Source organism: Cuculus canorus, chromosome 1 (assembly GCF_017976375.1).
Source record: "Cuculus canorus isolate bCucCan1 chromosome 1, bCucCan1.pri, whole genome shotgun sequence".
Classification (NCBI taxonomy): Eukaryota; Metazoa; Chordata; class Aves; order Cuculiformes; family Cuculidae; genus Cuculus; species Cuculus canorus.
In genome coordinates, this window is record NC_071401.1 from 78,906,828 (window position 1) to 78,929,359 (window position 22,532).

At 40.0% G+C, this 22,532-nt stretch overlaps 1 protein-coding gene across 9 annotated transcripts in view; it reads left to right on the forward strand.

Moving 5' to 3' along the window:
* The window catches only part of GLRA2 (glycine receptor alpha 2), a 131,485-nt gene extending 116,821 nt beyond the window's left edge, over positions 1-14,664 (forward strand). For all 9 annotated transcript variants that reach the window (XM_054056573.1, XM_054056569.1, XM_054056570.1 and 6 more), the window contains one exon: positions 13,160-14,664. In XM_054056573.1, coding sequence (XP_053912548.1) covers positions 13,160-13,438 — 279 coding nt within the window. In that variant the 3' untranslated portion in view covers positions 13,439-14,664. The remainder of the gene's footprint in view (positions 1-13,159) is intronic.
* Positions 14,665-22,532: the final 7,868 nt, after the last annotated feature.

Genomic DNA, 22,532 nt, shown 5'->3' on the forward strand with positions numbered 1-22,532 from the left:
TTATTTAATAGAAAAGCATGCTGAATTTTAATTATGATCAGGAGATTTTACGTTTGCTGCAAGTACTCATGTGGGTTGCTAACGTGACAGCTGCGGTTTGACAAGGAAGGACCACACAAGGCAAGAGATATAGGAATACAGTGACTGTTTCAATTTGAGCCCTGCAAGAAAACACACATCTGAAATGAATATGTGACAAGTGGCGAGTATTGGATTTCTGTGTGAGGAGTTGACAAGTCAGACAAACAGCAGCCATATATTATCTGTGATGGCAAAAAGATCACATAATGTATAACCTTTGAAGGAATAGGAGGACTGAATGCAACATCATCTTGTAATGATCTAAGAGACAACTGTCTCTTTTTTTTTTTTTTTTCTCCCTGGTTATATATAGCTGTTAGAGAGGGCCCTGCTGAGCAGAAAATGAAGCATATGATCAAGGGCAGTCCAGTGAGTCAATTTACTGACTAATACTGTAGATTATCGTGTCAAATATATAGCACCAGCAGTATGAACAATAATGAAGCCTAGTTCATTTCTTTCCTGTAAATTGAAATGAAGATGTGATTGGAATTGTCACACCTTGGATATATGAGCTAGATTCTGTTAATCATCCAAAACAAATTGCCTTATTCTTTATATTGATGTTAATTTTAGGAGCCATTTCAAGACTGGCAAGCTAAAACTATCTACTTTAATGTGTCAAACGTTTAAAATATCCTCTAGACAGCTGGCCCCTCAGGTGATGGTTCACCGATCTCGCAGTTTCACATACCTGCTCCCCTCAGACCAAAAGAAGGGATAACTCAGCCTTTCATTCTGTGGGGAGAGATAATTAAGTGCAGTGTCATGCAAAGACACTGCAGATAAGCTCTGGGATCGTCAATAAACCATCCAGCCACTAAGGCGACAGGGCAAGAGGTTCATGGAAACCCAGACAGCCATGGAAACAAGCCTTTCTTTGCCTGGTCTTCTGTTTTCTTGTACTTCATAGTGTCAATGAGCAAGCACGAGAAGGGGGATAGTGCCCATATGGTATGGAGTCAGCACAATGGTCTTCTTCCATCATTTTTTATTTCTTTCCAAATTACAGGGAGAACATATGCATATGTTTTCTAGGTGTGTTTATGGCATTGATCAGAAAGGTGATATTCTCTGTAATGTCAAATTGAACACCACTTGACGAGAACGTACGGTTAGCAATATGGTAAAACTTCCATTGCATACAGAAGGACTTCATTTTAATTTATCTGTACAAAATCAGGTTTCCTGTGTTTTACTGGTGTCCAAGCTTGAGGTGAAAGTCTGGTCACCTTTTTGTCTGTCAAAATTCTTGCGTGAGATTAAACCCGAGAAAATAACATTTGAATTGCAAGTCACTACCATTCCTTCAATCATAAAAAGGAGTATATAATCAATGTTATTTATTTCTAAATTTCTTTCTTTAAGAAGAGAGCTGAGAGTAACTGCAGAGACATTTACTAACTGTTTGCTAAAGATAAGTCACAAAGCCCAAATATTGCTGATGTGTTAAGTATAATTTTCTGAAGGTGGTGTGTAACTAATATAGAAAGTAGCATAGTGTTATAAATTTAGCACATATAAGGAAAAGCAGATGGTACTGCTGTGATTGGACGTATCATTGGAGTATTCCAGAGCATGCCAGATCTTTAATCTATTACTATTTGCATATACTACCACATTAGTCAGTTTTCAGTAGACTAGAACAACATGTACTATGCACAAACCACAACTCTTTTTGCTGAGCTTTAAACTCAGAATTAAAAACTAAATCCTATTTGCTGGTTTTGCAGCAGTCATTGTGTTCATTTTACAAAGCCTCCAACATTCGTGTCACACATTCTGGGCTGTCAGAACAAAGGCAAAGACTTCGCCATGGGCCAACACACTTGGCAATCTTCAGCTTTCCATGCCAGGAATGAAGCATGCTGTATGTCACGAGCAATAGTGCAAATGAAAAACAATATATTTCAAAATGCTTTATGGTACCGGGTACTATTTGAGCAGTTAGTAGCTCTGTGGATATCCAAAAGTGGAAGGTTTTCATTTCAAAAAATCAACTATTTCCTGGTTATTCTTAAAAGGTAGAATAAAACCTCTCAGTACAAAGGTGCTCTTGAAAAGGTGGAGCTCTAATTTTATGGTTTGTCTTTTCTTTGGAGGAAGAGATTTAGCTCCAAAGAGCAGATAGGCACAAGAGCAGGAAGAAGTTGAGGAAGAGTCTGAATTTTGCAAGCCGAAGAGGTCACATACTTAGAAATCAGTGAGGATCAAAATGTCAAAGAGGAGGTAGGCAAGAGCAGTGATATATGTAGTAGGAAGAAAAGTAGAAGAGAAGGGAGCTGTGCAGAAGGAAGGAGACTGGGAAGCAAAAGGACCAAGAGTGGCTATTGAATACCTTTTCCTTAATCAATTTCCCCATTTTTCACATTAGTAGTTTTAAGATGACATTCATGTTTCCAGCTCAGCAAACAAAGAAATCAGATTAATGCCCACTTGTAATATATGCACAGTGTGTGTGTTATCCTTACTCTGCAGTGTTTAGGTTTTCCTCAAGCCCATCATCTTGTTTCATACTGGTAGAGTGCTCCTGCCTGGTACTCACGAGGCTCTTGGATGTCCAGTGAAGTAGAAAGCCATGCTGCTGGGTCTGTTTTTCTCGGAGGGCTCCTCAACTCCTTTATTGTCTGGCTTACTGGCATATTTTCTGAACACTAACCATACCAAGGTGTTATCCTCTCACAAATAGGACCTCCAGGTCAGGTGGTCATAGGCCCTCAAAGCGAGTCTCAGTGAGTTCCTTATACCCAAGCAATGTGAGCACTGATTGAAGAAGACTGCTGGCATAACAACCCTTTATTTTGATGTTATTCTTGTGCTCTCTGCTCTAGATAAATTAATCAGACATTTCTTCTCCCATTTTCCTTAATATTCTTGAGGAAAACTTGAGTTCAGATGAACATCTGATATCCTCTCCCAAGAATAGCTCTTCTACTGCTGTAGCCATCCTTCTGTGTTTCAACTGCCTGTACCTGTGCTGACTTTTCTTACAGACTTTTAATCTATTGTTTCAGGTTGTCCTTTAATTAGTTTTCCCAAGTAATAAGAGCCCATGACCAGGCAATCTGTTGCTTAGCTACTAGTCTAGGCAGATGGTCCTCCTGGAGAGCTGCCAGCACCCCACCACAGAGCCTGCTCATGGGCAGAGAGGGTTGGAAAGGTTTAATGACCCTTGCCCATGTGTTCTGTATCCCTGCTCTTCAGAACTGCACGCCAGTCTGAAGGAGAAAAGCTAGGATTTCCAGAAGTTATTAAAAATGGAGTTTGCAGTTTGATAAATGCTCTGGAGAGAGATCCTAACTGGAGAGAGCTCATAACCTTAAACTGAAATACAGAAATTCTTAACTGGGTGGACTTCCCACTAACAAAATGTCTTTAGGGAATACAAAATAGATTAGATACCTAAATGAAGTAAATGCCCACAAGTATACATGTACACATATTTACATGTGTGGGTGCATACAGACTGTGTGTGTGTGTATTTATGTATATGTGTGTAATACAGTAAAGTAAAAAGTATCAAAACCATTTTAAATGAGATCCTGTTTAATTTATGTTGTACGCATAATTCCAATGACCTTGTAAGATTTGTGGATTTATTAATTACCACTGAGAAAAATCCCCCAACTATTCTGTGTAAAGACTGCACTATCAAGTTGCTGTAGCATTAAGTGTCATTGATTTTTACCTCATGATGACTGTTAATTTTGCTGTGAAAACGCAATATCAAAGTTTTATAAAGCAACCCTCACAGAAGAATATCAATATGAAAATACCGAAGTCTATTTGTGTAGTAAATGTCTAATACCTTTTAAAGAGTCAAGTTGTTTCTAAGATGCAAAAATTTAATTTTAGAAACAAGCTTGAAGTGCAGATAGCTGTCAAATACTTTATTTAACCCAACCACACTTCAGAGCTATCAAAAAGCAGCTACAGAAATCCAGATTGAGAACTTGGCGAAGAACAAGAACTAAATGATATGCAAAGCCAGAAAGGATAATTTGTGTAACAGAAGATAAGAAAAGAAAACAAACCCCAAAACATTAGTTATTGGAAGTCTGGTATTAAGAACTGATAACTGGAAAAGGAAGGTGTTTGCTTACCCGTTGGCTTGTCTCCTCAGGAAAAAATCAAAAAACAAAGACTTAAAAAATTTGCATGTGAACACTTCAAGATTATTCAGATATTCTTCACTATTTTTAGCCACAGGATTTAAATTATTAATATAATTTGCAATATTTAATTTGTTTTGTGCAGTATTTGCATAAATTAAATGCATGAAGTCTGTCTGAGAAAGCTCTGGTAATCTCCTTCTCTGTTTGTTGGGGTTTGTCCTGGGTATTTGTTGTAGCAAATGACCTGAAAGAGAGAATCCACTAACAGAGAGGAAAAAAGCTTCTCCCTTCCCTTTACTCTTTGGTTTCCTTTTCCCATTTCCTTTCCCCTTTCCTGCACGGAGTGGGGTACAGCCAGTGCTCAGTGATGGGCACGGATGCCACAGGTCCCAGTGCTTTGTCCCCAGCCCTCGCTCAGGTAGGAAGGATGGTGTCCACTGTCCTTCACCTGCCACAGGACAAGCTGCAGACTGGCCCTGAAAACTGAGGGAGCTGAGGGAATCAAAACACGAGCCTGAAAAAAATCCCCATCGATACATTGTCCTAGAGGGTAATCTTCATGAATCAAATCATAAAATCATAGAACGGTTTGGGTTGGAAGGGACCTTAAAGAAGTCATCTCTAGATTGTGAATGCCTTTTACGGCCCCTATATGCACATGCACACTTTTTTCTTTCTTTTCTTTTTAAATGCTGACTGCTTAACAAATGAGGTACTCTGAGATGCCAAGGTCAGGGCACAGGGGTGCTCTAATAAAGTGATCTAAGATGATTTCAGCTGAGGCAGAGACCAGTGAGAAATTTCCCAAAGGTGCGATGAAAACCATCTTCCCCAGAATATTTAAATATGCTTGGAGAAAAACATCAGAGAACCTGATTCCCTGGAAAAAGCCTGTCAGGAATAAAGGCTTAAATGTCCCTATCTGTGACTGGGAGCTCAGGAGTTTCCCCCAGCCTGTCCCACAGGTGGGGGCACTGTTCACCTTTGTCCCAGGACATGACTTGCTGGCCCTGCAGCAGGTTCCAGGGCAGGAGGGCACTAAAGTCTGAGGCTGGGGCTTCAATACTGCTGTCACAGGGGTGGTGGGAGTGTCTGTTTGTGCCCTGTCTTATCTCTCCAGAAGCAGATGTTTTACAGAAAGAAAAAGAAAGCAGGAAAGGTGAATTTTAGGAATGTTTCCTTGGGTGTTTCAGGTCTTTGAGGTTCTAAAATTTTAGCACATACAGTGTTGCTTCACGTTATTTTGCTTTGATGTGCCCATTAAACACTATGCCATGTTCTAGCTGAAATAGTCGCATATTTCAACACTAGCTTTGCAGTTTGCTCAGCCTTGCATGTGGATAGCATGAGCAGAAATTAGTTGCCCTGTATCTGACAGATTTCTGGTCAGAGCGGATTATCCTTCAAATCTAGGTCATTAACATGTATTAGTCTGATGTAAAACAGACTAATATGCCATCTTCACTGATAAACTGACCAGCCTCTACTTTCACCAAAGACTGGCAGTAGAGTTCTCCAAGAACAGTCAATTCTCCAGACTTCACTGTCTTCAAAGAATTTAATATCTAGTCAGATGTTGTCTATAGGACACTCACTGGTCATTTGGTCTGGATATTTTAAGGCATTACTTCGATTTAAAACAAAGAGAAACAAAGACATGTCAGGAATAGATCTGCTGTTACTTAGGAGTTATTACTCTGTCATAACGCTTATGATGCTTTGCAAAACAGCAGTTCATCTGGTTCTCCCTCCCTTCCCCAAAATTAAAATATTAATTGTATTATATATAAAACATGAAGTTGAATAAGAAATTTACAGTAACCACATTTTCAAAACTTAGAGAAGGAAGCCTTGCTTTACTAAAGAAAAAGAAATTTTTTTTTTTTGTGGTAACAAACCAATCACCCTTACTGACAGTATAATATGTATTATTAAAGTAATCCCTGAAAAATTTACATTCCACTTAAAGATATTTCAAGCCAGGAAAATATTTTTGCTCCACAACATGTTTAAATTATGTTACTCTTTCAGTTGGATAATGTTCAATTCCTACTCATAGAGGGCGAAGCCACATTAACTACCATTTCATTATTGTATTAACAACAGTTCACTTGCTGTTTTTACAGAATGAGTAAGTAAATCACTTATGCTTCAGAGATTCTTCTGCTGTTTGTTGGAGATAGGAAGTACTATTAAGCACAGTTTTCTAAAACAAATCTAAATTTGTCCATTAGAAACCCTCGCGGAAGGCCACAATGACCACTTTCTCTTCCATTAAATAAAATGTCAGTGCTATTTATAATACAAAGTGTGTTTTACTTAGATTTTGTAAGGCATTAGCCTTACATTAATGAAAGAAAAAATAAACTTCAGTGAATAGGAAAATTGGTGTTAAGGAGAGGTAGAAAAAGGTTGAATGCCACTGTCACACAAAATGGTGTGAGCAACATCACACAGTAGGATCAGTCGAAGCTGTTTATGTTTTTGATGAAACACCTTGATGAATATAATATTTAGGAAAAACAATATTTAGGCCAAATTCTGAGAAGTGTTTGGTGTCTGCTTTGGGCAGGATTGAGGTAAGTGACAATTTTATGTCACCTCGTGCCTATCTAAAGCCTGGATTAAGGAGGGCTGAGAAAGGCATCTGGCATAGTTGAACTGAGATCCAGAGCTCTTCAGTGTGGAACAAACCAGAGAAGTCTCTTAATAACCTCTTTATTACCAAATGCCACCAAAGCTTGCTCCATCTTCCCTCTTTCATCAATCTAAGGAACTGGAACACATAGGTTTGCTATGTAAGAGTCGTCTCTTTCTGTATCAACATGATTTAGCCTCAAGGCAGAACTATATGAAAAGAAAAACAAGACACAAAGTACTAAAGACTAGGGAAAATGTAGGACATTTCAACATAGGCTCCTGCTCCCAGCATATTATCAAAAGGAGGAAGATATTCATTCCCATAGGACATGCCACATTTGGTGAGAAGGAATGGCCTCTGTTCCAGGATCCTTTCTCCAACAGTGATCAGACAAGGATATTGAGACAAATTGTATTTAAAAACTCCAAGACAAACCTAGAAGGACTGTTCTGTCTTCTGAAAGTGAGCAACTGAGGGCACATTTTTGTATGAACTAGGCCGTGCTTTCAATAGATGCACATGGACCTATGTGCATTTTAATCTTCTGAAATGTTCTCACGCAACAATTTACACATGTAGATGAAAGATAACTTCCTTTAAAAACCAAATTCTGCCTTTCTCCCTCACAGTGTTATTGTGTTATATCCTATTTTCTGCATTGACACCCCCCCCAAAAAAAAAAGCCCCTCTACTTATTTTCCTAACTTTTATTAACTTTATGATTTTATTATTTCTTTGGTGTTCTTCCCCAAATACAGCATTTCTAAGATGGAGAGATCTCATGTACTTTGTTTCTTCTCATGGAGAAAATGTCTCTTAAGATTCTTGCAGCTCCTCTTTGTATTTTATCTAATTCTGCTATGTCTTTACAGAGTTTGGGTGACCAGAAATGTTCCTTATGTTCAAAAACTGATGACACTGTGAGTGGATAAAGTGGAAGAATGATGTTTTCTATTTCATTTGCCATTGCCTTACTATTGCTTAGCAGAAGACTAATGTTGTCAGAATTGCCTATGTGGTAATTCCCCAAATTCCTACCCAGGAAAGAACCAGTTTTGAGCCCATTTCTGTCTATATGTTATTAAGGTTATCTTTTTGAAATATGCTTTACCTTGCACTTATCATCTGTATGTTTCTTTTACTGCTATTTTGTCACTTAGCCACTCAAACATGTTTCTCAGCCAAACTGCCTTCATCCACATACTCAGTGTATGAAACCATGTGAGCACAATTGTCTTTGCAATACAAACTATGTGTTATGTAAATTACTGATAGACGGGAGGTGTCTCAAAACATAAAGATAATTTATGAATTAGGACTCCATAGCTATTTTGGTGTCTAATCCCTATTTTTCATTCAGACTCCATTTTTCATTCAGATCTAAATTTATTGTAGGTTTCTAACTTAGTACTTATGAATGCCAAAAGGAAAATTTCTCTGATGATCTCTACCTTATACGTAAAATGAATCTCCTATGTCCTTGAAATTTAATTAAACCAGATAGTCTTTTAAATTGTTTGTCCACCATATGTTTCAAAAAGAGTAGCAAAATTAAATGAATAAATCACATTAGAGAGTAAATTAAACACACTGTTTGAAGCTAGCCTCTCTCTCATTTTCTTCATTGTTAAAACTGAAGCAATGCTGACAAGAAGCATTTAAAAGTGATCAGGAAAAAGCACTTCGGAATGCATTGTGCAGAAAGCTCTGCATGCAAGGAGGTGAAAGACCTAGATTTTCTGAAGTGTTTTTCCCATTCCTGATTGCTTTGGCGTGAAGTCGGTAGTATGAATTACATTCAGCAGCTGATGGAGCAGATATAAAAGCTTTACAAAAATGGAAGATTAAAAAAGAAAACCTTCTCAGAAATATAATGCCCCTGGTTTACATGTTGCCTACTGTAAAGCTAAGTCAAGAGAATCTAATGCTATTACTTTGTAAAGCACAGAAAATTACGAAATTCAGAAAGGGAAATAAAAAACAGAAAATTGTAATTCCTGTTTGATTAAAATTGTTGAAGCCAACAACTAAGCACATCCATTATGACACTGTAAGATAATATACATAAACCTATGCTGTTGAAAAAGCATCTGTAGAAAGTATTTTACCAAACTTAAGGAAATATCATTAGTTTTCAAAGAATAATCCTTCTAAAATACTCAGAAATATATCCATCTGAAAGGAAACCAGCAAAAGACACTTTCATCTTGGTATTTAGTTCATATTTTCTGTTTCTCATCCTAGCTTATGACTCTTTTTTTCTATGTCTTTATCAAGGACAGATTGAGTTATGACTATGTATTATGCAGGGCTAACTTTGCACTCCTTTAGAAGGATAAAGTCCGTTACTTCAGTGGCAGTCAATTCTGCTACTCCAGTTGATGTCCAGTGGTTTCCAGCTGCTCCTTGATTTTCATTTTAAAATATTTAAACTCATAAATAGCCTGGGATTTAAACAAGTAAGATCCCGCCTAGTTTAAAATGAGTGAGTTTGATGTGTAATCTGATTAAAATAATTATAGAGATGTTTGCAAAGTCATTTGGACTATTTTACCAGTGAATAACGCAGTGAACAGCACAGACTGAAGACTGTATTTGGATGAGTCTCCATAGTAGGGTACATCAGATGGTATGAACTGAATATGACCCTGAGAATGAAAGGTCACTCTGCAACCCTACTAGAAGGTACCCTAGGTAGGTTGCCCATTAGTTCGCCAAGCCTCTAGGTTGAAGGAAGACATATCCACTATGATAAGGGAAGGCACTTGTGGTCAGTTCTTCATCTCATATTTTGAAACACACAACAAAAAAGAGTTGCCTTTATCAAAGAATATAAATTTGATTTTCTTTCTCCGTGACTATTCTCCAAAATCCTTTTTATGTAGCAGAATGTTGGACAATAATCTGAAATGCCAAATTGTACCTTTGCCATAAGACTATTCTGACTTTGAGACAGTTTTCAAACTGTATTTGTACTGCTAAAGTAACCCATATGGGGGATTTTATTATTCCTGAGGCCAGCTGCCACCACATGGCTCATGACTGTAGCGTGTAGTGTTTGTCTGCAGTGGAGCAGGTTCTTCTGGGAGAAAACTTGTTGGCATAGTCCACACCAGAGTGAGTTGACCGATAAGGAGCAGGACAACCAAGTTCTACCACTTCGATTGAAGCCCAGATCCCTTTTCTTCAGCAACAGGAAAGAAAACTTTCTGTTCCTGCTGTTTCATCTTAGGTGGAACCTATTTAAGGGCTCAGGGAGCCAAAAGGACTCCAGCTCAACTCTGTAGAAGAGTATCTTCCCAGCTCAGATTGGGGGAAATTTGTTCTCCCAGCCGGGAGAGTTTTGTTGTCAATCATTGTGGGGGTTTGTTGTTAGTTTTCAGCACCATTAGCCAATTTTATTGGAAAGGACAGAGACCTTATGACCCAGGAGACTTTCAGAAGATATCTAGTCAAATGGGAGGGCTCTGAAGGGGTGAGGTCTTGCCTGCGAGATTGCAGATGCTGGCAGCATGCAGAGGGCAGGCAGACTGCAAAGCCCCTTCAGCTCCTGGCAGATTTTACTGCTGAAAAATTGCATGGTGGTTATGGAGCTGTAGCACCTCCAGGGTTAGAGGTGGGATTGTAAGGGCTGTGGCTTTGTCTGCTTCCAGTGGCACTTAGATGATCACAACAGCTATAGCCTTGGTGTCTCTAGTGCTAAGGTTTTGGAAGAGCGTAGTATCAAATGCAGTAACAAGTAACAGAGCACAAACAGGGTGCTATTATCTTAATAAATTATTTGGTCTTTGAAAAAAAGCTTTTCTGATAAAGTTTCAAAAAAAGCTATGTAAACACACACTAATTTGCTACCAGCAAACAGCTCCGTTTTAGGAAAACAGGTAACAAACCAGTCCAGAGATTTATGGGGGAGAAGGAGATTCAAATCCACGCAAGCAGAGAAGGAAACCAAGCCTGTGCTCCTCATACCCCTGGATAGTGCTATGCCTCTTATATCCAGGGTAAATCAACATCTGCTGCAGACCTAAATAAAATACTGACATAAGGACCGAGTACTCTTCCCCCTGGGTCTTGTGAGAAAGGAATGGCACAGCCAGCTGTCTGTGGAGAAAAGCAGGGCTTTGAATCCCCTTGGGAAACAGGTGGCTCCTTACAGCTAAAGGTTGGGCACTGAAGACTGAAAGAACGTGATTTAGCTAACCCTGTCCCTAATGGCAGAGGCTTCCCACTCGAGTTACAACAAAGTAAACTCAAAAGCAGGGCTGTGACATTGAAGACAAACTGCTCAGCCCCACGTGACAAAGCTGTGATCCAGCAGGGCGCAGTGGAAATCTGGACTCTCTGAGTCCTGTGTTGAGCTCAGTACATTTTCTTTCCTCCGATAGATCCCACATGAGTAACAGAAATTAAATTTTTTAAAAATGAATGAAGTACATATGGCAACACAGCTGCTGAAAATCTGTTTCTCTTTTTAATCACCTCTCAGGTCCAGGGCATGCATTATATCCTTCAAAGTCAGTAAAAGGTAAAGTGCTGCAAGGAAGGCAGCTCGCTGTACAACTGGGGGACTTTGTGGTGTTTTTAGGTCACTCAAGACAAGCCTTGCCTATAAGACTATCCAGAACTTGGGTCTCAGTGGGTTTATCTCTAAAATACTTTATATATTAATAATCACTAGGAAGAGCAGAATTCCAGAGTTTTCACAGAGGGACTGCGAACTCTTAATAAATAAAATTGAAAAAGGAGAGTATGATGCTTCTTTTTCTAAATTACGGTGATCTTGTGGAATGAAAGGAATATAAAACCTCAATAAGTGCTCAGACAACCTTGCAATACAGCAATTATCCACCTGCTCACAGGTACACTGTAGATCAGTCCTCAGGCTGAAGTGACAGGGGCTTCAAAGCACTGTTTATTGCTTACCCTCTTTCAATAAACATTCAATGTCATAAGCAGTCAGAGTGAGTATTTCTCATTTGGCAGTCTTGGATCACACTACTAGTTATTCATGTTTGTGCATGAGCTCCAAGGTAAGGAGAGCAAGTCTGGTGATATATTCAATTCCAATGCCGGAGCTCAGGAGACAGAAAAATGCAATTATTGAAAGAGGTGCTTCTGTGAAGAAGCAGTAATTTACATCCTGAATAGGTGTAAATTATCCTCTCTCCGTGTCCCCAACTGCAGCAAGTGTACTCTTTATTTTAATACCTTGCTGCTGTACTGTTTTTCTCACAGTTTCTGATTCTCTGTTAAGATCAGAAGGGTGTAGGTTAGTGAGAGAGATGAGGGAGTATTCCGTGTGAACGAGTGGGCTCCTTGCGAGTCCGAGAAGAGGTAATTTTAAGTCAACAACGCAGTATTTGTTGGTCAAAGAGAAGATCTTTAACTAGGGCAAGCTGCTGGACCTACAAATCATCCCTGCTGGGATGAAAAAGAATAGAGCTGCTTGTTTGTTGGTTTTGAATTCTTCATGGAGGGCTGCCAATAGCTGTTAACTTCTATATTATTGTGCTATCAGACAGGAGAAATGGCAGTGAAAATTTACCAGCCCAATCACAAACCTTTTATCACATAGATATCATGATGATAAGGTTCAGTGGTAGTTACTCACCTCTCCAAAAACAATTACCCACTCAGACAGACGAGAGAGAAAGGGGCAGGGTGGGGGGACCAGAGTGGTGGAGGGAAGTGAGAGAGAGGGAGAGAATGGATTTCTGCAAGATGGTGCTATATTAGCTCACATCATTGCACCTAACCCCTGGTTACTACTAAATCCAAGTGCTCGGCGCCTTTGAAGTATTGATCGTCAGAGTGCTCCTGTGAGCAAGGAGGGATTGTTTCATAGATCAGCAACAGAGGTGCTAGGCTGTGGTTAGACTGAGCCAGGGAAACACATTGCTGTGAACCTGGGCCCCTGAATCTTTGGGTCATTCAGTTAATCCTGGCTGGAGAAGACTCTCTGCTACCAACGTGACTGTGTTTCCTCCCCACAGGAAGCCCAAGGAGAGCAATGAGAAACCTGTGGAGTCAGATCTCTTCCCTATGCGGCCAGGATACAGTTTGCTGCTTGATGCACTTAATTTATTCATGGCTAGAAAAATTAAACCTCTGATTCACAAACACTGGTAGTCACCTAATTTACATGTATTTTTATGTAAGTTTTAATTGCTTCCTTCCTCATCTTTGAAAGCTGGACTTCATATCGTAGCTTAACCAGCTCATTTGCTTAGCTGCTTTGGAGAGGGCACCTCAGCTACTCAAGTGTATGACATGCTGAATAGACAGGTGATTGTGTGTCTTATTTGTCTTCTTTATCCCTCAGGAAGATGAAGTCACTCGCGACAGTCGATTCAATTTCAGTGGCTATGGCATGGGTCACTGCCTCCAAGTCAAAGATGGCACAGCAGTCAAGGCCACTCCACCCAACCCACCTCCAGCACCACCAAAGGATTCAGAGTCCATCAAAAAGAAGTTTGTTGACCGTGCAAAAAGGATTGATACAATATCCCGTGCTGCGTTCCCACTCGCCTTCCTAATTTTCAACATCTTTTACTGGATTACATACAAAATTATACGGCATGAGGACATTCACAAGAAATAGGCAACTCTGGTTCGCCAAGACTTCTTAGCCAAAGTGATCCACATGTAAATAAACAGTGAAAAGTCTTTCTGTCATTTGGACTGAGGGTTTCTTTCCCCCTGCCCCAGGACACAGAAGGAAAAATGAAGAAAGAGGAAAAGAAGTATAGAACGAAAAGTGATTGCATGAAAAAATATGCCATGATACCAGCCAATGAAGGTTCCCGCTATGTACTCTCAATGTTTTTCTTCCAGATTCAGCATTGATCAGACATATATAAGTGGGGCCAAATTTAACCCAGCTTTATCACCAAGATATCTTTCAAAACAAGAGAGAATCAGAAAGCAAACAATTCTTCTCTAACATCTAACCAGAGACTGTGGTGGCTACAGTACAGTGAGTTATGAGAGGACCAAACTTTTTCAGGATAATGTTGCCTTTCTATCTGAAACAAGTCTACTGAGCTACATTCCGTGACCATGTCTGTAGTTAGTGGTTTCACCAAGGAGTCCTTTTGTGGGTTGTAAATTATTTCTACTGATAAAGGAAAGGAAAAAAAAAAGGAAAAAAAAAAAGGTTTATACTTTACTATCCTTGTCGCTGTGCATTTTAATATTATCTTGCTTTACTAGAATTGTAATTTTGGGGTTGAACTTGTGTGTCGTGTGATTTATTTGATAGTTGACACTCCAAAACCAGTGAAACTGCCCGGTTTATTTTTGTTGGAAGACAGTGCACTTATTTCATTTATTTCTGCTGATTTTACATGCAACTTGAGGTGCCAAACTGTATTTTACCTATTGTGCTACCCTGTACCACACTACTTAGTAAGAACTTGTTTCCTCAAAAGTGTAGCTCAGTTTAGCATTGAGTTTCTATTATTGCTCTCATTGTAGCTGCAATCAATAGCTCTATAGGTAAACACAACTTGTTTACAGACCTCTAATTTATATCTTTACTCAAAGTGGCTATCATTTTAAATATCATTAATTAATCTAAGAATTTTAAAACTGTACTGTGATTTTCAGAACCTGTTACCTTTTGGTGCCAGATCTGCGTTATTCAAATCCTTCCTACATGTTTTAAAGTAGAAAATTTAAAAGAAAAAAAAAAAAAAGATGGTATTTTTGCTTACACAGAAGAAGACAACCTGTAACATAAGAAGAATCAAACATTAAAATTTTACACTTGCTGTAAAAGAGTTTATTAAAAAAGATATTTGTTCAATTTCAATAAAGCTAAATGTGGTACCGACATTTCTTCACTCTTTTCTTCATTTGCAGGAGGGAGGCTGTTTGTGCCAAGGCCCAGCTCTTCCTCAACACCATCAGCAGAAAGAGCGTGAAAAGCAACCTTTCACTGACGTGGCTTAGCACACTAAATTTTGCTATGTGTCCTGCAGCAAAGGGGCTGTTGCAGCCCCTGGGAGTATGTCAAGGTCTGTGTCAGAAATGTGACTAGGATATGACAGGAGCATTTGCAGAACGTTTGCATTTGTGAAGCCAGGCCTGAGGGAGGAGACATGCCACTCCAAGCTCACAGCATCCATGCACAAGAGGCACAACTCAGCTTCACATATGTTGTGCCCAATGTTGGGATATCCCAACCTTTTTCCTGACTTTCTTACAGCTCTGCCAATTTGGTGAGGTGATGGACATGCTGAGATGGCCTACATCAGGTACCTTATGTAGGCATTGTAATGACCAATAGTTTAAAAGCAAATTAAATTGCATCCAATTCACTGCCTTTCCCTTGATAGGGCAAAATACTCTGTAGCTGCCAGGCATTCATGTTTTGTAAATCTCCCCTAGTAAGATGTAGTATGGAGACACACAGTCTGCCTGTAACATTTCTCACTCTGGTTTGTCTCCTTCATCAGTTTCTGCTGAGATATTATAGATACAGGTACCACACCTTGGTCAAGCCTGTACTGGTGCGTATGTGTGCGTGCCCATGCCCCTGTCCCTCCCAGCATGGTTGCCTTTAACTATCAAGCTTTGTTGCTTTCTCAGGACTGGGAAGAAATCTAGAGGTCTTGACAAGTGTGATCCCTAACCCATTACGTAAATTAATGGTAAAAAGCCAGTTCTGCATTTTATCTCACCATACCCCCCTCAGCTCTGTGGACTCTCCTGTCACATACTCCTATGACAGAATTGGTAACAGTCGTCTTCATGTCTTTTGAGACCATGTATCCAGACATGATTGGCAGCCTTGGAAGGGGGAATCAGTAAGAACTCAAGACAAATGTCTTATCTATTTTGCTTTGCAAAATTAGCTTTTGACTCAAATTAGTTATCATAATATTTGTCATTTTTATTGTGTAAAATGTATTTTTATTCCTTTTTTAAAGTGGAACAGCATTCGATTAATGGTTAATTCAGTAGACGAAAACCCCAGCTCAGTTGTAGTCGCATGAGCTCTGGAAGGGTGGGGATATCCAGCTGTAAATCAAGTTTGTATGAGAAGTTAGGAGACTTCATTGGTAGATAAACATTCAGAGCTCACTTTTGCCAGACCCTCATTCCAGAGCCTCTGCTTTAAATGAGGATGTAATGCCAGGATTAATGTTAATCCTCAGCGCCCAGATGTTGCTAATGAATGTCAGAGCCTATTGCATATAGCTCCCCTATATGACTGCAGATGGTTGCAATAGGAATGCAAAACTCTTCTCAGCTGATGGATGTCTGTACATTCCTTTTTTTTTGTAGTGGAGTTCATGTGCCTCGAGTGTCCGTATCACAAGTTCACCTGCATGCTTTGTGGTGCTTGGCTATTAGCATTGAATAGCGTGCTAAAATATTCAGCAGATCGGAATTGAGATATTCTGGCGGTATCCATGGGAAGACTGATCCACTCTTGCCTTGTATATATAAACCTAGGTCCAGTCATGGGAGTAGTCTGTGCACAAAATCCCTGTGGGTCTTCTTTTGTTTGAAGTTGGACAGAAAGAACATACGGCTGCGCAGCTATCGGTTGTGAATCTTGAAATTATCTGACTAAATTTTGGACATAAATGGTGCATGCAAATGGACAAGACCCACCAAACATGGCGATTAGGAATGGCCACATGATGCTGAAGAGCACTCAGCGTGCTGGTCAGTGGCCTATGAACTGTCACAAGCAGAAATGGTTTGATATCAGATAGGTATCACAGAACATCTCATGGCTGTCACTCGAAAGACGTATACTGACTGAGAAAGTGCCTACAGATAAAAAGTCAAATAACAAGGGTAGAAGGACTTACAGAATGTTACAACTCAAATAAGGGAAATTAGAGGGTTGTAACAGAGAAGGACACAGCTTTCCTAAACAAATGCTTGGGAGGGTTATTGGAAAAACAACGCTTAAGAACTAAGTTACCTTGCACTCAGAGAAGTAGCAGGATTAGACAGTGAAGTGGTTTCATTTAAAGACACTATTGCAAGAGGAGAAAGAATAGCTTGGAAGATAAGTCCTGGACAAATAACCTTCATGAAAGAGGACACACAGCAGGATGGAAGGAAAGAGACCTAGGATTAATTCTGAAGAGCTTCCAGATGTATTGGAAAATCTGCAGGTTACTGTTCTAGCTGGTAAGATAAAATGAAGCCCTAGGTCATTTAAACTACTTTCATTTAGCTATAAAACATTTATAATGACTTCCAATTTATCAAGAAAGCTTAAAAAGCTTTAAGCATGTCTTCAAAGGATGCCATGTCAGGTCGGGTCATTGGCATCCTGTTGTTACAGGCTGGACCTGAGCAATTCAGTACTTGAAGCTTTAGCCATCTCTCGCCTAACAGATGCTGTCGTGTGCTATGGTAAAGCCTAATCAATAGGACAGATCTTTAAGAAAAATCTTGTTGCAGTAGGAGGAAAGTGAAAAATAAGTTCAATATGACATGAGAGATCTTTTTTGTTCCTCTCTCCTGCTTTTTTTTCTCCTTATTTTTTTCAGGCTGCAGAGCCATCACTTGTGATCTACTAAATCATATGACAGATGGTGTAGCGTAGTGGAGGCTTCTGCGGTCTCCAGTATGAGATACTGGCAATTCGTAACTGCTGGGGTACAACTGCAGGATATATGGGGTCAGATTTTTTCTTGTACCTCAGAGGTGAGGTGTAAGGGCCAACATCATTCATCCACACATTTTGAGACTTTCTCACCTTGCTTTCCTTCTTCCTCAACCTGAGATGTTGAAGGCAATAAGAAAGAGCTGATGGAAAAAAAATGTTCAGCTACTGCAGGCTGAACTGTTACAGCACTTTATCTTTGTGCAAACCTGTCATTGACATTAGTGGCACAGAAGATGTTGACCAAAGGTGAGGCATTAGCCAAAACTTACAGCTTTACATTGTTTGGAGGCATCAACCAAAACTTACAGCTTTACATTGTTTATCATACTGAAAGCACTGCGGAGGCATCTGGAACTAATCTTTGAAACTTTCTAGCACAGACATTTGCTAGAAAAGACTCACTATGCTGAACTGGTATCTTTGGCTCAGCAACAGGCTTCTGCATCACCTGGAAGTCACACTTCGTGAACTTATTCGGAAGACTTGATCCAGTATAGTATTGACATTTCTAAATGTAGAAAGAAATATATTTGATATGTGGGCCTAAAGAGTGTATGCACAGCTTTCTAATCCTTATCCCCTTCAAATTAGAACATGGCAAGGAACAAAGAAAAAAGCTGTAGGATGAGTTTTGCACTACACAGAGTAGTAGAAAAATAATGAATCTAGTCATCTTCATTATTTATCATACAGTATCCGTGAAAAAATAAGTTTCTGCTAGACTTTCAAAATAATTCATTCTAATGTTTTTTGACAGAGAACTTCATGTCTTACAGTGGTTTGAAAAACTAGAAAACCAAAACCAAGGCTGCTTAGAGGAACTCCTGCCTAGGAGAGTAACCTGATCAAAGTCATGCTCTCCATGAATGCCCCTTACAGATTTTACTTTAAAAATTAATCTTCTCTGGTTTGACAAGAAGAGAAAAAGAAGATATTCACGCCATTTGAAGATACTTTTCCTACATTTGCATGGAAAATGTGAAATGTCACCACATTTAGGGCTAAGCTGCAGAACAAGAGCTGTTTCACCAGTTCCAGACAAACTCATCTAGCCAATTTACTCCCAATTCCAATGCAGTGCTCACTGAAATTGGAAGGAATGTCAGGGAAAAAAAAACAAACAAACAAACAAAAAAACCAACCAAAAAAAAAAAAAAACCAAAAAAACCCCACCTGCTTCATTTACTTCAATGGCTTCTAGATCAGCCCCTAATGAAGGATGAGTTTCCAATGCTAAGCAGCAGAAATAATCTGGGAGGGAAAATATTCAGAGTGCATTAGCTTTCTTCAATATCTCCTAAGGAGGAATGGAAACTTGAGTCAAAATGAGCATCTCAGTTATTAATTGGGAAAACTGACTTTGTGAAATGCATACACTCGGTTCTGTAAGTTCCCACTGAAACAAACACGCTAAATTAATATTTTTGCTATGGAGGAACACTGTGAGGCAATATTAATGAAAAAACAGTGAATTTGGGGGATCCTGACAGCATTTCACTTGTGCTAGAAGCTACGATTTTCTGGGACAAATTATATGAAATTATCTCTAGTCATCTGAACAGCTGTATAACTGATTCAAAACCAGCTTTTTCAGCTTACTATAAGTCCTGCATCTGGCTTTCAGCAGAGTGGGTTCCCGTTGCTGGGGATGGTGGACAGCATGTGCCATGCCAGGAAGGTGGCAGCTGGATACATTGCTCCTCTTTCCACTGCATGCGGAAAACAGCATGACCCCTGAGGGAGCACAGTGGGAATAAATTCCTTAGCAGGGCTGAGTGAAAACACATTTACACAGGAAGGTTGGCAAATTCACAGATTTCCACCTTCTCTTTGTTTTGGCATGAATCTATTTTCCCTAAGGTGGTGCAGAGTGCTACCCTTGACATCACAGGATCAGGCCCATGGCTGGACATGTCTGGAAATCCAATCTTTATTGTTTGGCTCCTGGAGAATCCTCTTCTCCCAGTTGCGAGGCCTCTCTGCTTGCTGCAAAGGGTCCCCGCAGCACAGCAAGCCAGATATGCCTTTGAAAAACAGCTTTGATGGTCATTACACAGTACCCCACGGCTCCCAACTGAGAGACAAAAGCAGAGAAGGGAGGATGCAGAGCTAGTGTTTGGTGTGGGAGAGGAACCCCCGTGTATGCAAGGACACCTATCCTGGTCCCCCAAGAGCTCAAACCTGGGATGTACTCACCAGAAGGTCCTCCAGGGCTCACAGGTTAGGCTTACAGCATATCCTGGAGCCAAACGCGTTGTGGGTGCTGAACCTGGTTCCAGCGCTGCTCAGAGCTCTCTTTACTGGTACATGCAGCCTATCCTGCCCCCTAAGATGTTCAATGAGATTGCAGCTATGGCTGCAGAAATAGTTTGGGAAATACTACAGCACTCAAAAAACATCTTCACTGTTTTCTCTTTACTCCAAAAAGATAAGAAATCTATTGCAATGTAAGCAAATACCAATGTATTATTGGTATTTGCAGCACTGCTAAACACTCTCATGTGAGGATGTGTCCTCACGCTAGCCTGAGCATTGCCTGTTTTTTCCCAATTCAGATGGCAGAAGAATCCAGTGAAATCTTTGGGGAGCCAAAGGACTGGTGTAATAAGAGAGTGCTGGCAATGAGGTGATGAGGGAATAAGTCAGCCAATGCAAACACCATCTTGGGCTGCTCTGCAAACGTGGCCTGAGGTGAGTTCCCACTGTGCCCAGCACAGCACCTCTGAGCAGGTCCAGTCAAGGAGAATAGGGAAAGGGGATCCCCATAGATGGAAAGTGGCCCAGTCATGGCCACAGAGCAGGGCAGTAGTGAGGCCAAGAGCAGATCCCATCTCAGATCAGAATAACTGGGAGGGGGAGAACTCATCAAAGAAGAGTCAAGTCTAAAATATGTATGTACAGGAGATTCGCAGTCTTGTCTGCTGAGTGCAAGCCTGCAAAAATAAATGAAGACCTTACTGCAAAATACTTGATAGGGCACATGCTCCAAACACAAAGAAATTGTAATATTGCATGTGGTGCTGAAGAGAGTGTTTAGGAGCAATTTCCAGTGAGAAAATGAGAGCGCTAGTCATTTATTTCACGTTGGAGACACTATCTCCTCCTCCTCTGTCTGCATTGTCAGGCAGAGATGTTATGAAGAGGCTGGAGGGTCTGGAAATGAAGAAGCCTGCCACTGTCTTGTTAAAGATATCCTCTAAGCCATTGCCTGGAGTGCAAAAGAGAGGTGTTTGTGGCTGCTTTTGGGGGAGAGAAATAAGGACAGCATGGACAAATGTCTGTGATGAGCTAATTAACCTTTAGAAAAGGAGAGTGAGAGCATTTTTCCTGTAATAAGTAAGATAATGAACTTTGTCCTCTGGGAGAGATATGAGACGTCATCATTGTGAGTCCTAACAGGGGTTGCCAAAGATGCTCTTGAAAGGAGGGGTGAAAAGTGGGGCTGCTACTGAGCCATTAGGTTGGGAAGCAAGAGCTGAAAGAGCTCCCTGCTGCAGGAAAATTGGGTTTCCCTTCCATGTGTATTACATTCATTGTAAGAGGGCCTTGAAAGCATGCTCTGTGCTTGGAAAAATATCAGAATGTTCCACTACCCAATGAAAGAAGCAAAGCTCAAAAAAAACCCAACATCTTTTTCTTGCCTTTTTTTTTTCCCTCATAGTAGTTCAAGTGAAAACCAAGAGAAACTTTTATGCTGACCTCGGATGTAATCTGAGCCATTACAAGTTTACAGTGAAAGCTTCAATATAGGCAAGATCTCAGCTTACATCTCAGCTCTCTGCTATTATAGCACCTTTGCTTATCACTTTGGAGCCCAGTGATTTTGTTTCTTTGAATTACTGTAATGAGAGGTTTAATCACTGACCCTACTGGTGTTGCAAGTGCAGTAAGCGAGCACAAAAAATGAAGAATTTCCTAAACATCAATTAGAATTTCAATCAAATTTTCCTCTCAGCAGAATCTGTGTGTATAACAGTGCTTCAGAGGCTTTTTCCTAGGGACACTGGTAGAGGCTAAAGAGATTTTAATGCTTCCTTTGATTTATTAACATTAGCTCAGTTTTTAATTTGCAGAAAAGAAGTGCCCCATTAATATATACAGCCACATTTTACATCAGACACCCTAGATGTAACCTATTATATTTGTAAAGGAACAAATTCCTATGTGTTTGCTGACTTATTCCAGGCATCATCAAGCCTCAAAACGTGAAGACCATTCCTAACATGTGGGCAGTTTTCCTTGGTTTTGAACAGCTGTGTTTTTATTTTAGCTGTAGCTTTCTGTATTAATGTCAGTGGGCAGGACTGATTTTATGACACTGAGGAAAGAGAGGAGGATATTTTAGCCTAAAGCATATTTGCACATTTGCTGCTGTAACAGCAGAGAATACTTCACTGGAAATTAATGGTTTCTGCAAATTGAAAATCTTGAATCATATTTGTGCACGCACATGCAGATATAGCCCCCACACCCCCTCTCACTCTGCTTCCCTTAATCTTATTACGGTATCTCTTTGGGTGATGGCTGATATCCCTGAAAATTTCACCTGCTACCCAGTGCTTGCTGGTGTTGTAACACAGAAAAATATCTCCCTTATTTATCTCTGACCTAGTTGTGGAAAAGGTCCGAAAGTTATCTTCAGCCTGATTAATCTAAGTCTTATCTGCTAATACGCTGCTCTGGATTAAATAAATATATATCATCTGAAATAGCTGAGGCACAGCTCAGACACCCTGCAAATGGCAGTACTCAGATATACCTGCAATGAATTTTGCTAAGCAGGCACTCTCCAATAAGGTTTCTGGGTCACATCTGAAGAGCTAGCAGAAAATGTGATTTTGGATACTATCAAGGTAGACCTTTTCTGCAAATTAAAATCCAAGCTGATATTAGTAAATCAAAAGGGAAACATACTAAGAGTCCTGAGAAGAGGTCTTTCAGCCTCTCCTTGCACCCAGTGCTGACAGAGGAACCACAAGGACTCCAAAAATTCCATCTGTGTCTTCAGTAGGTCCCTAAGGGCCTTCCAACCCCAACCTCCCAAACCTCTTGCAGG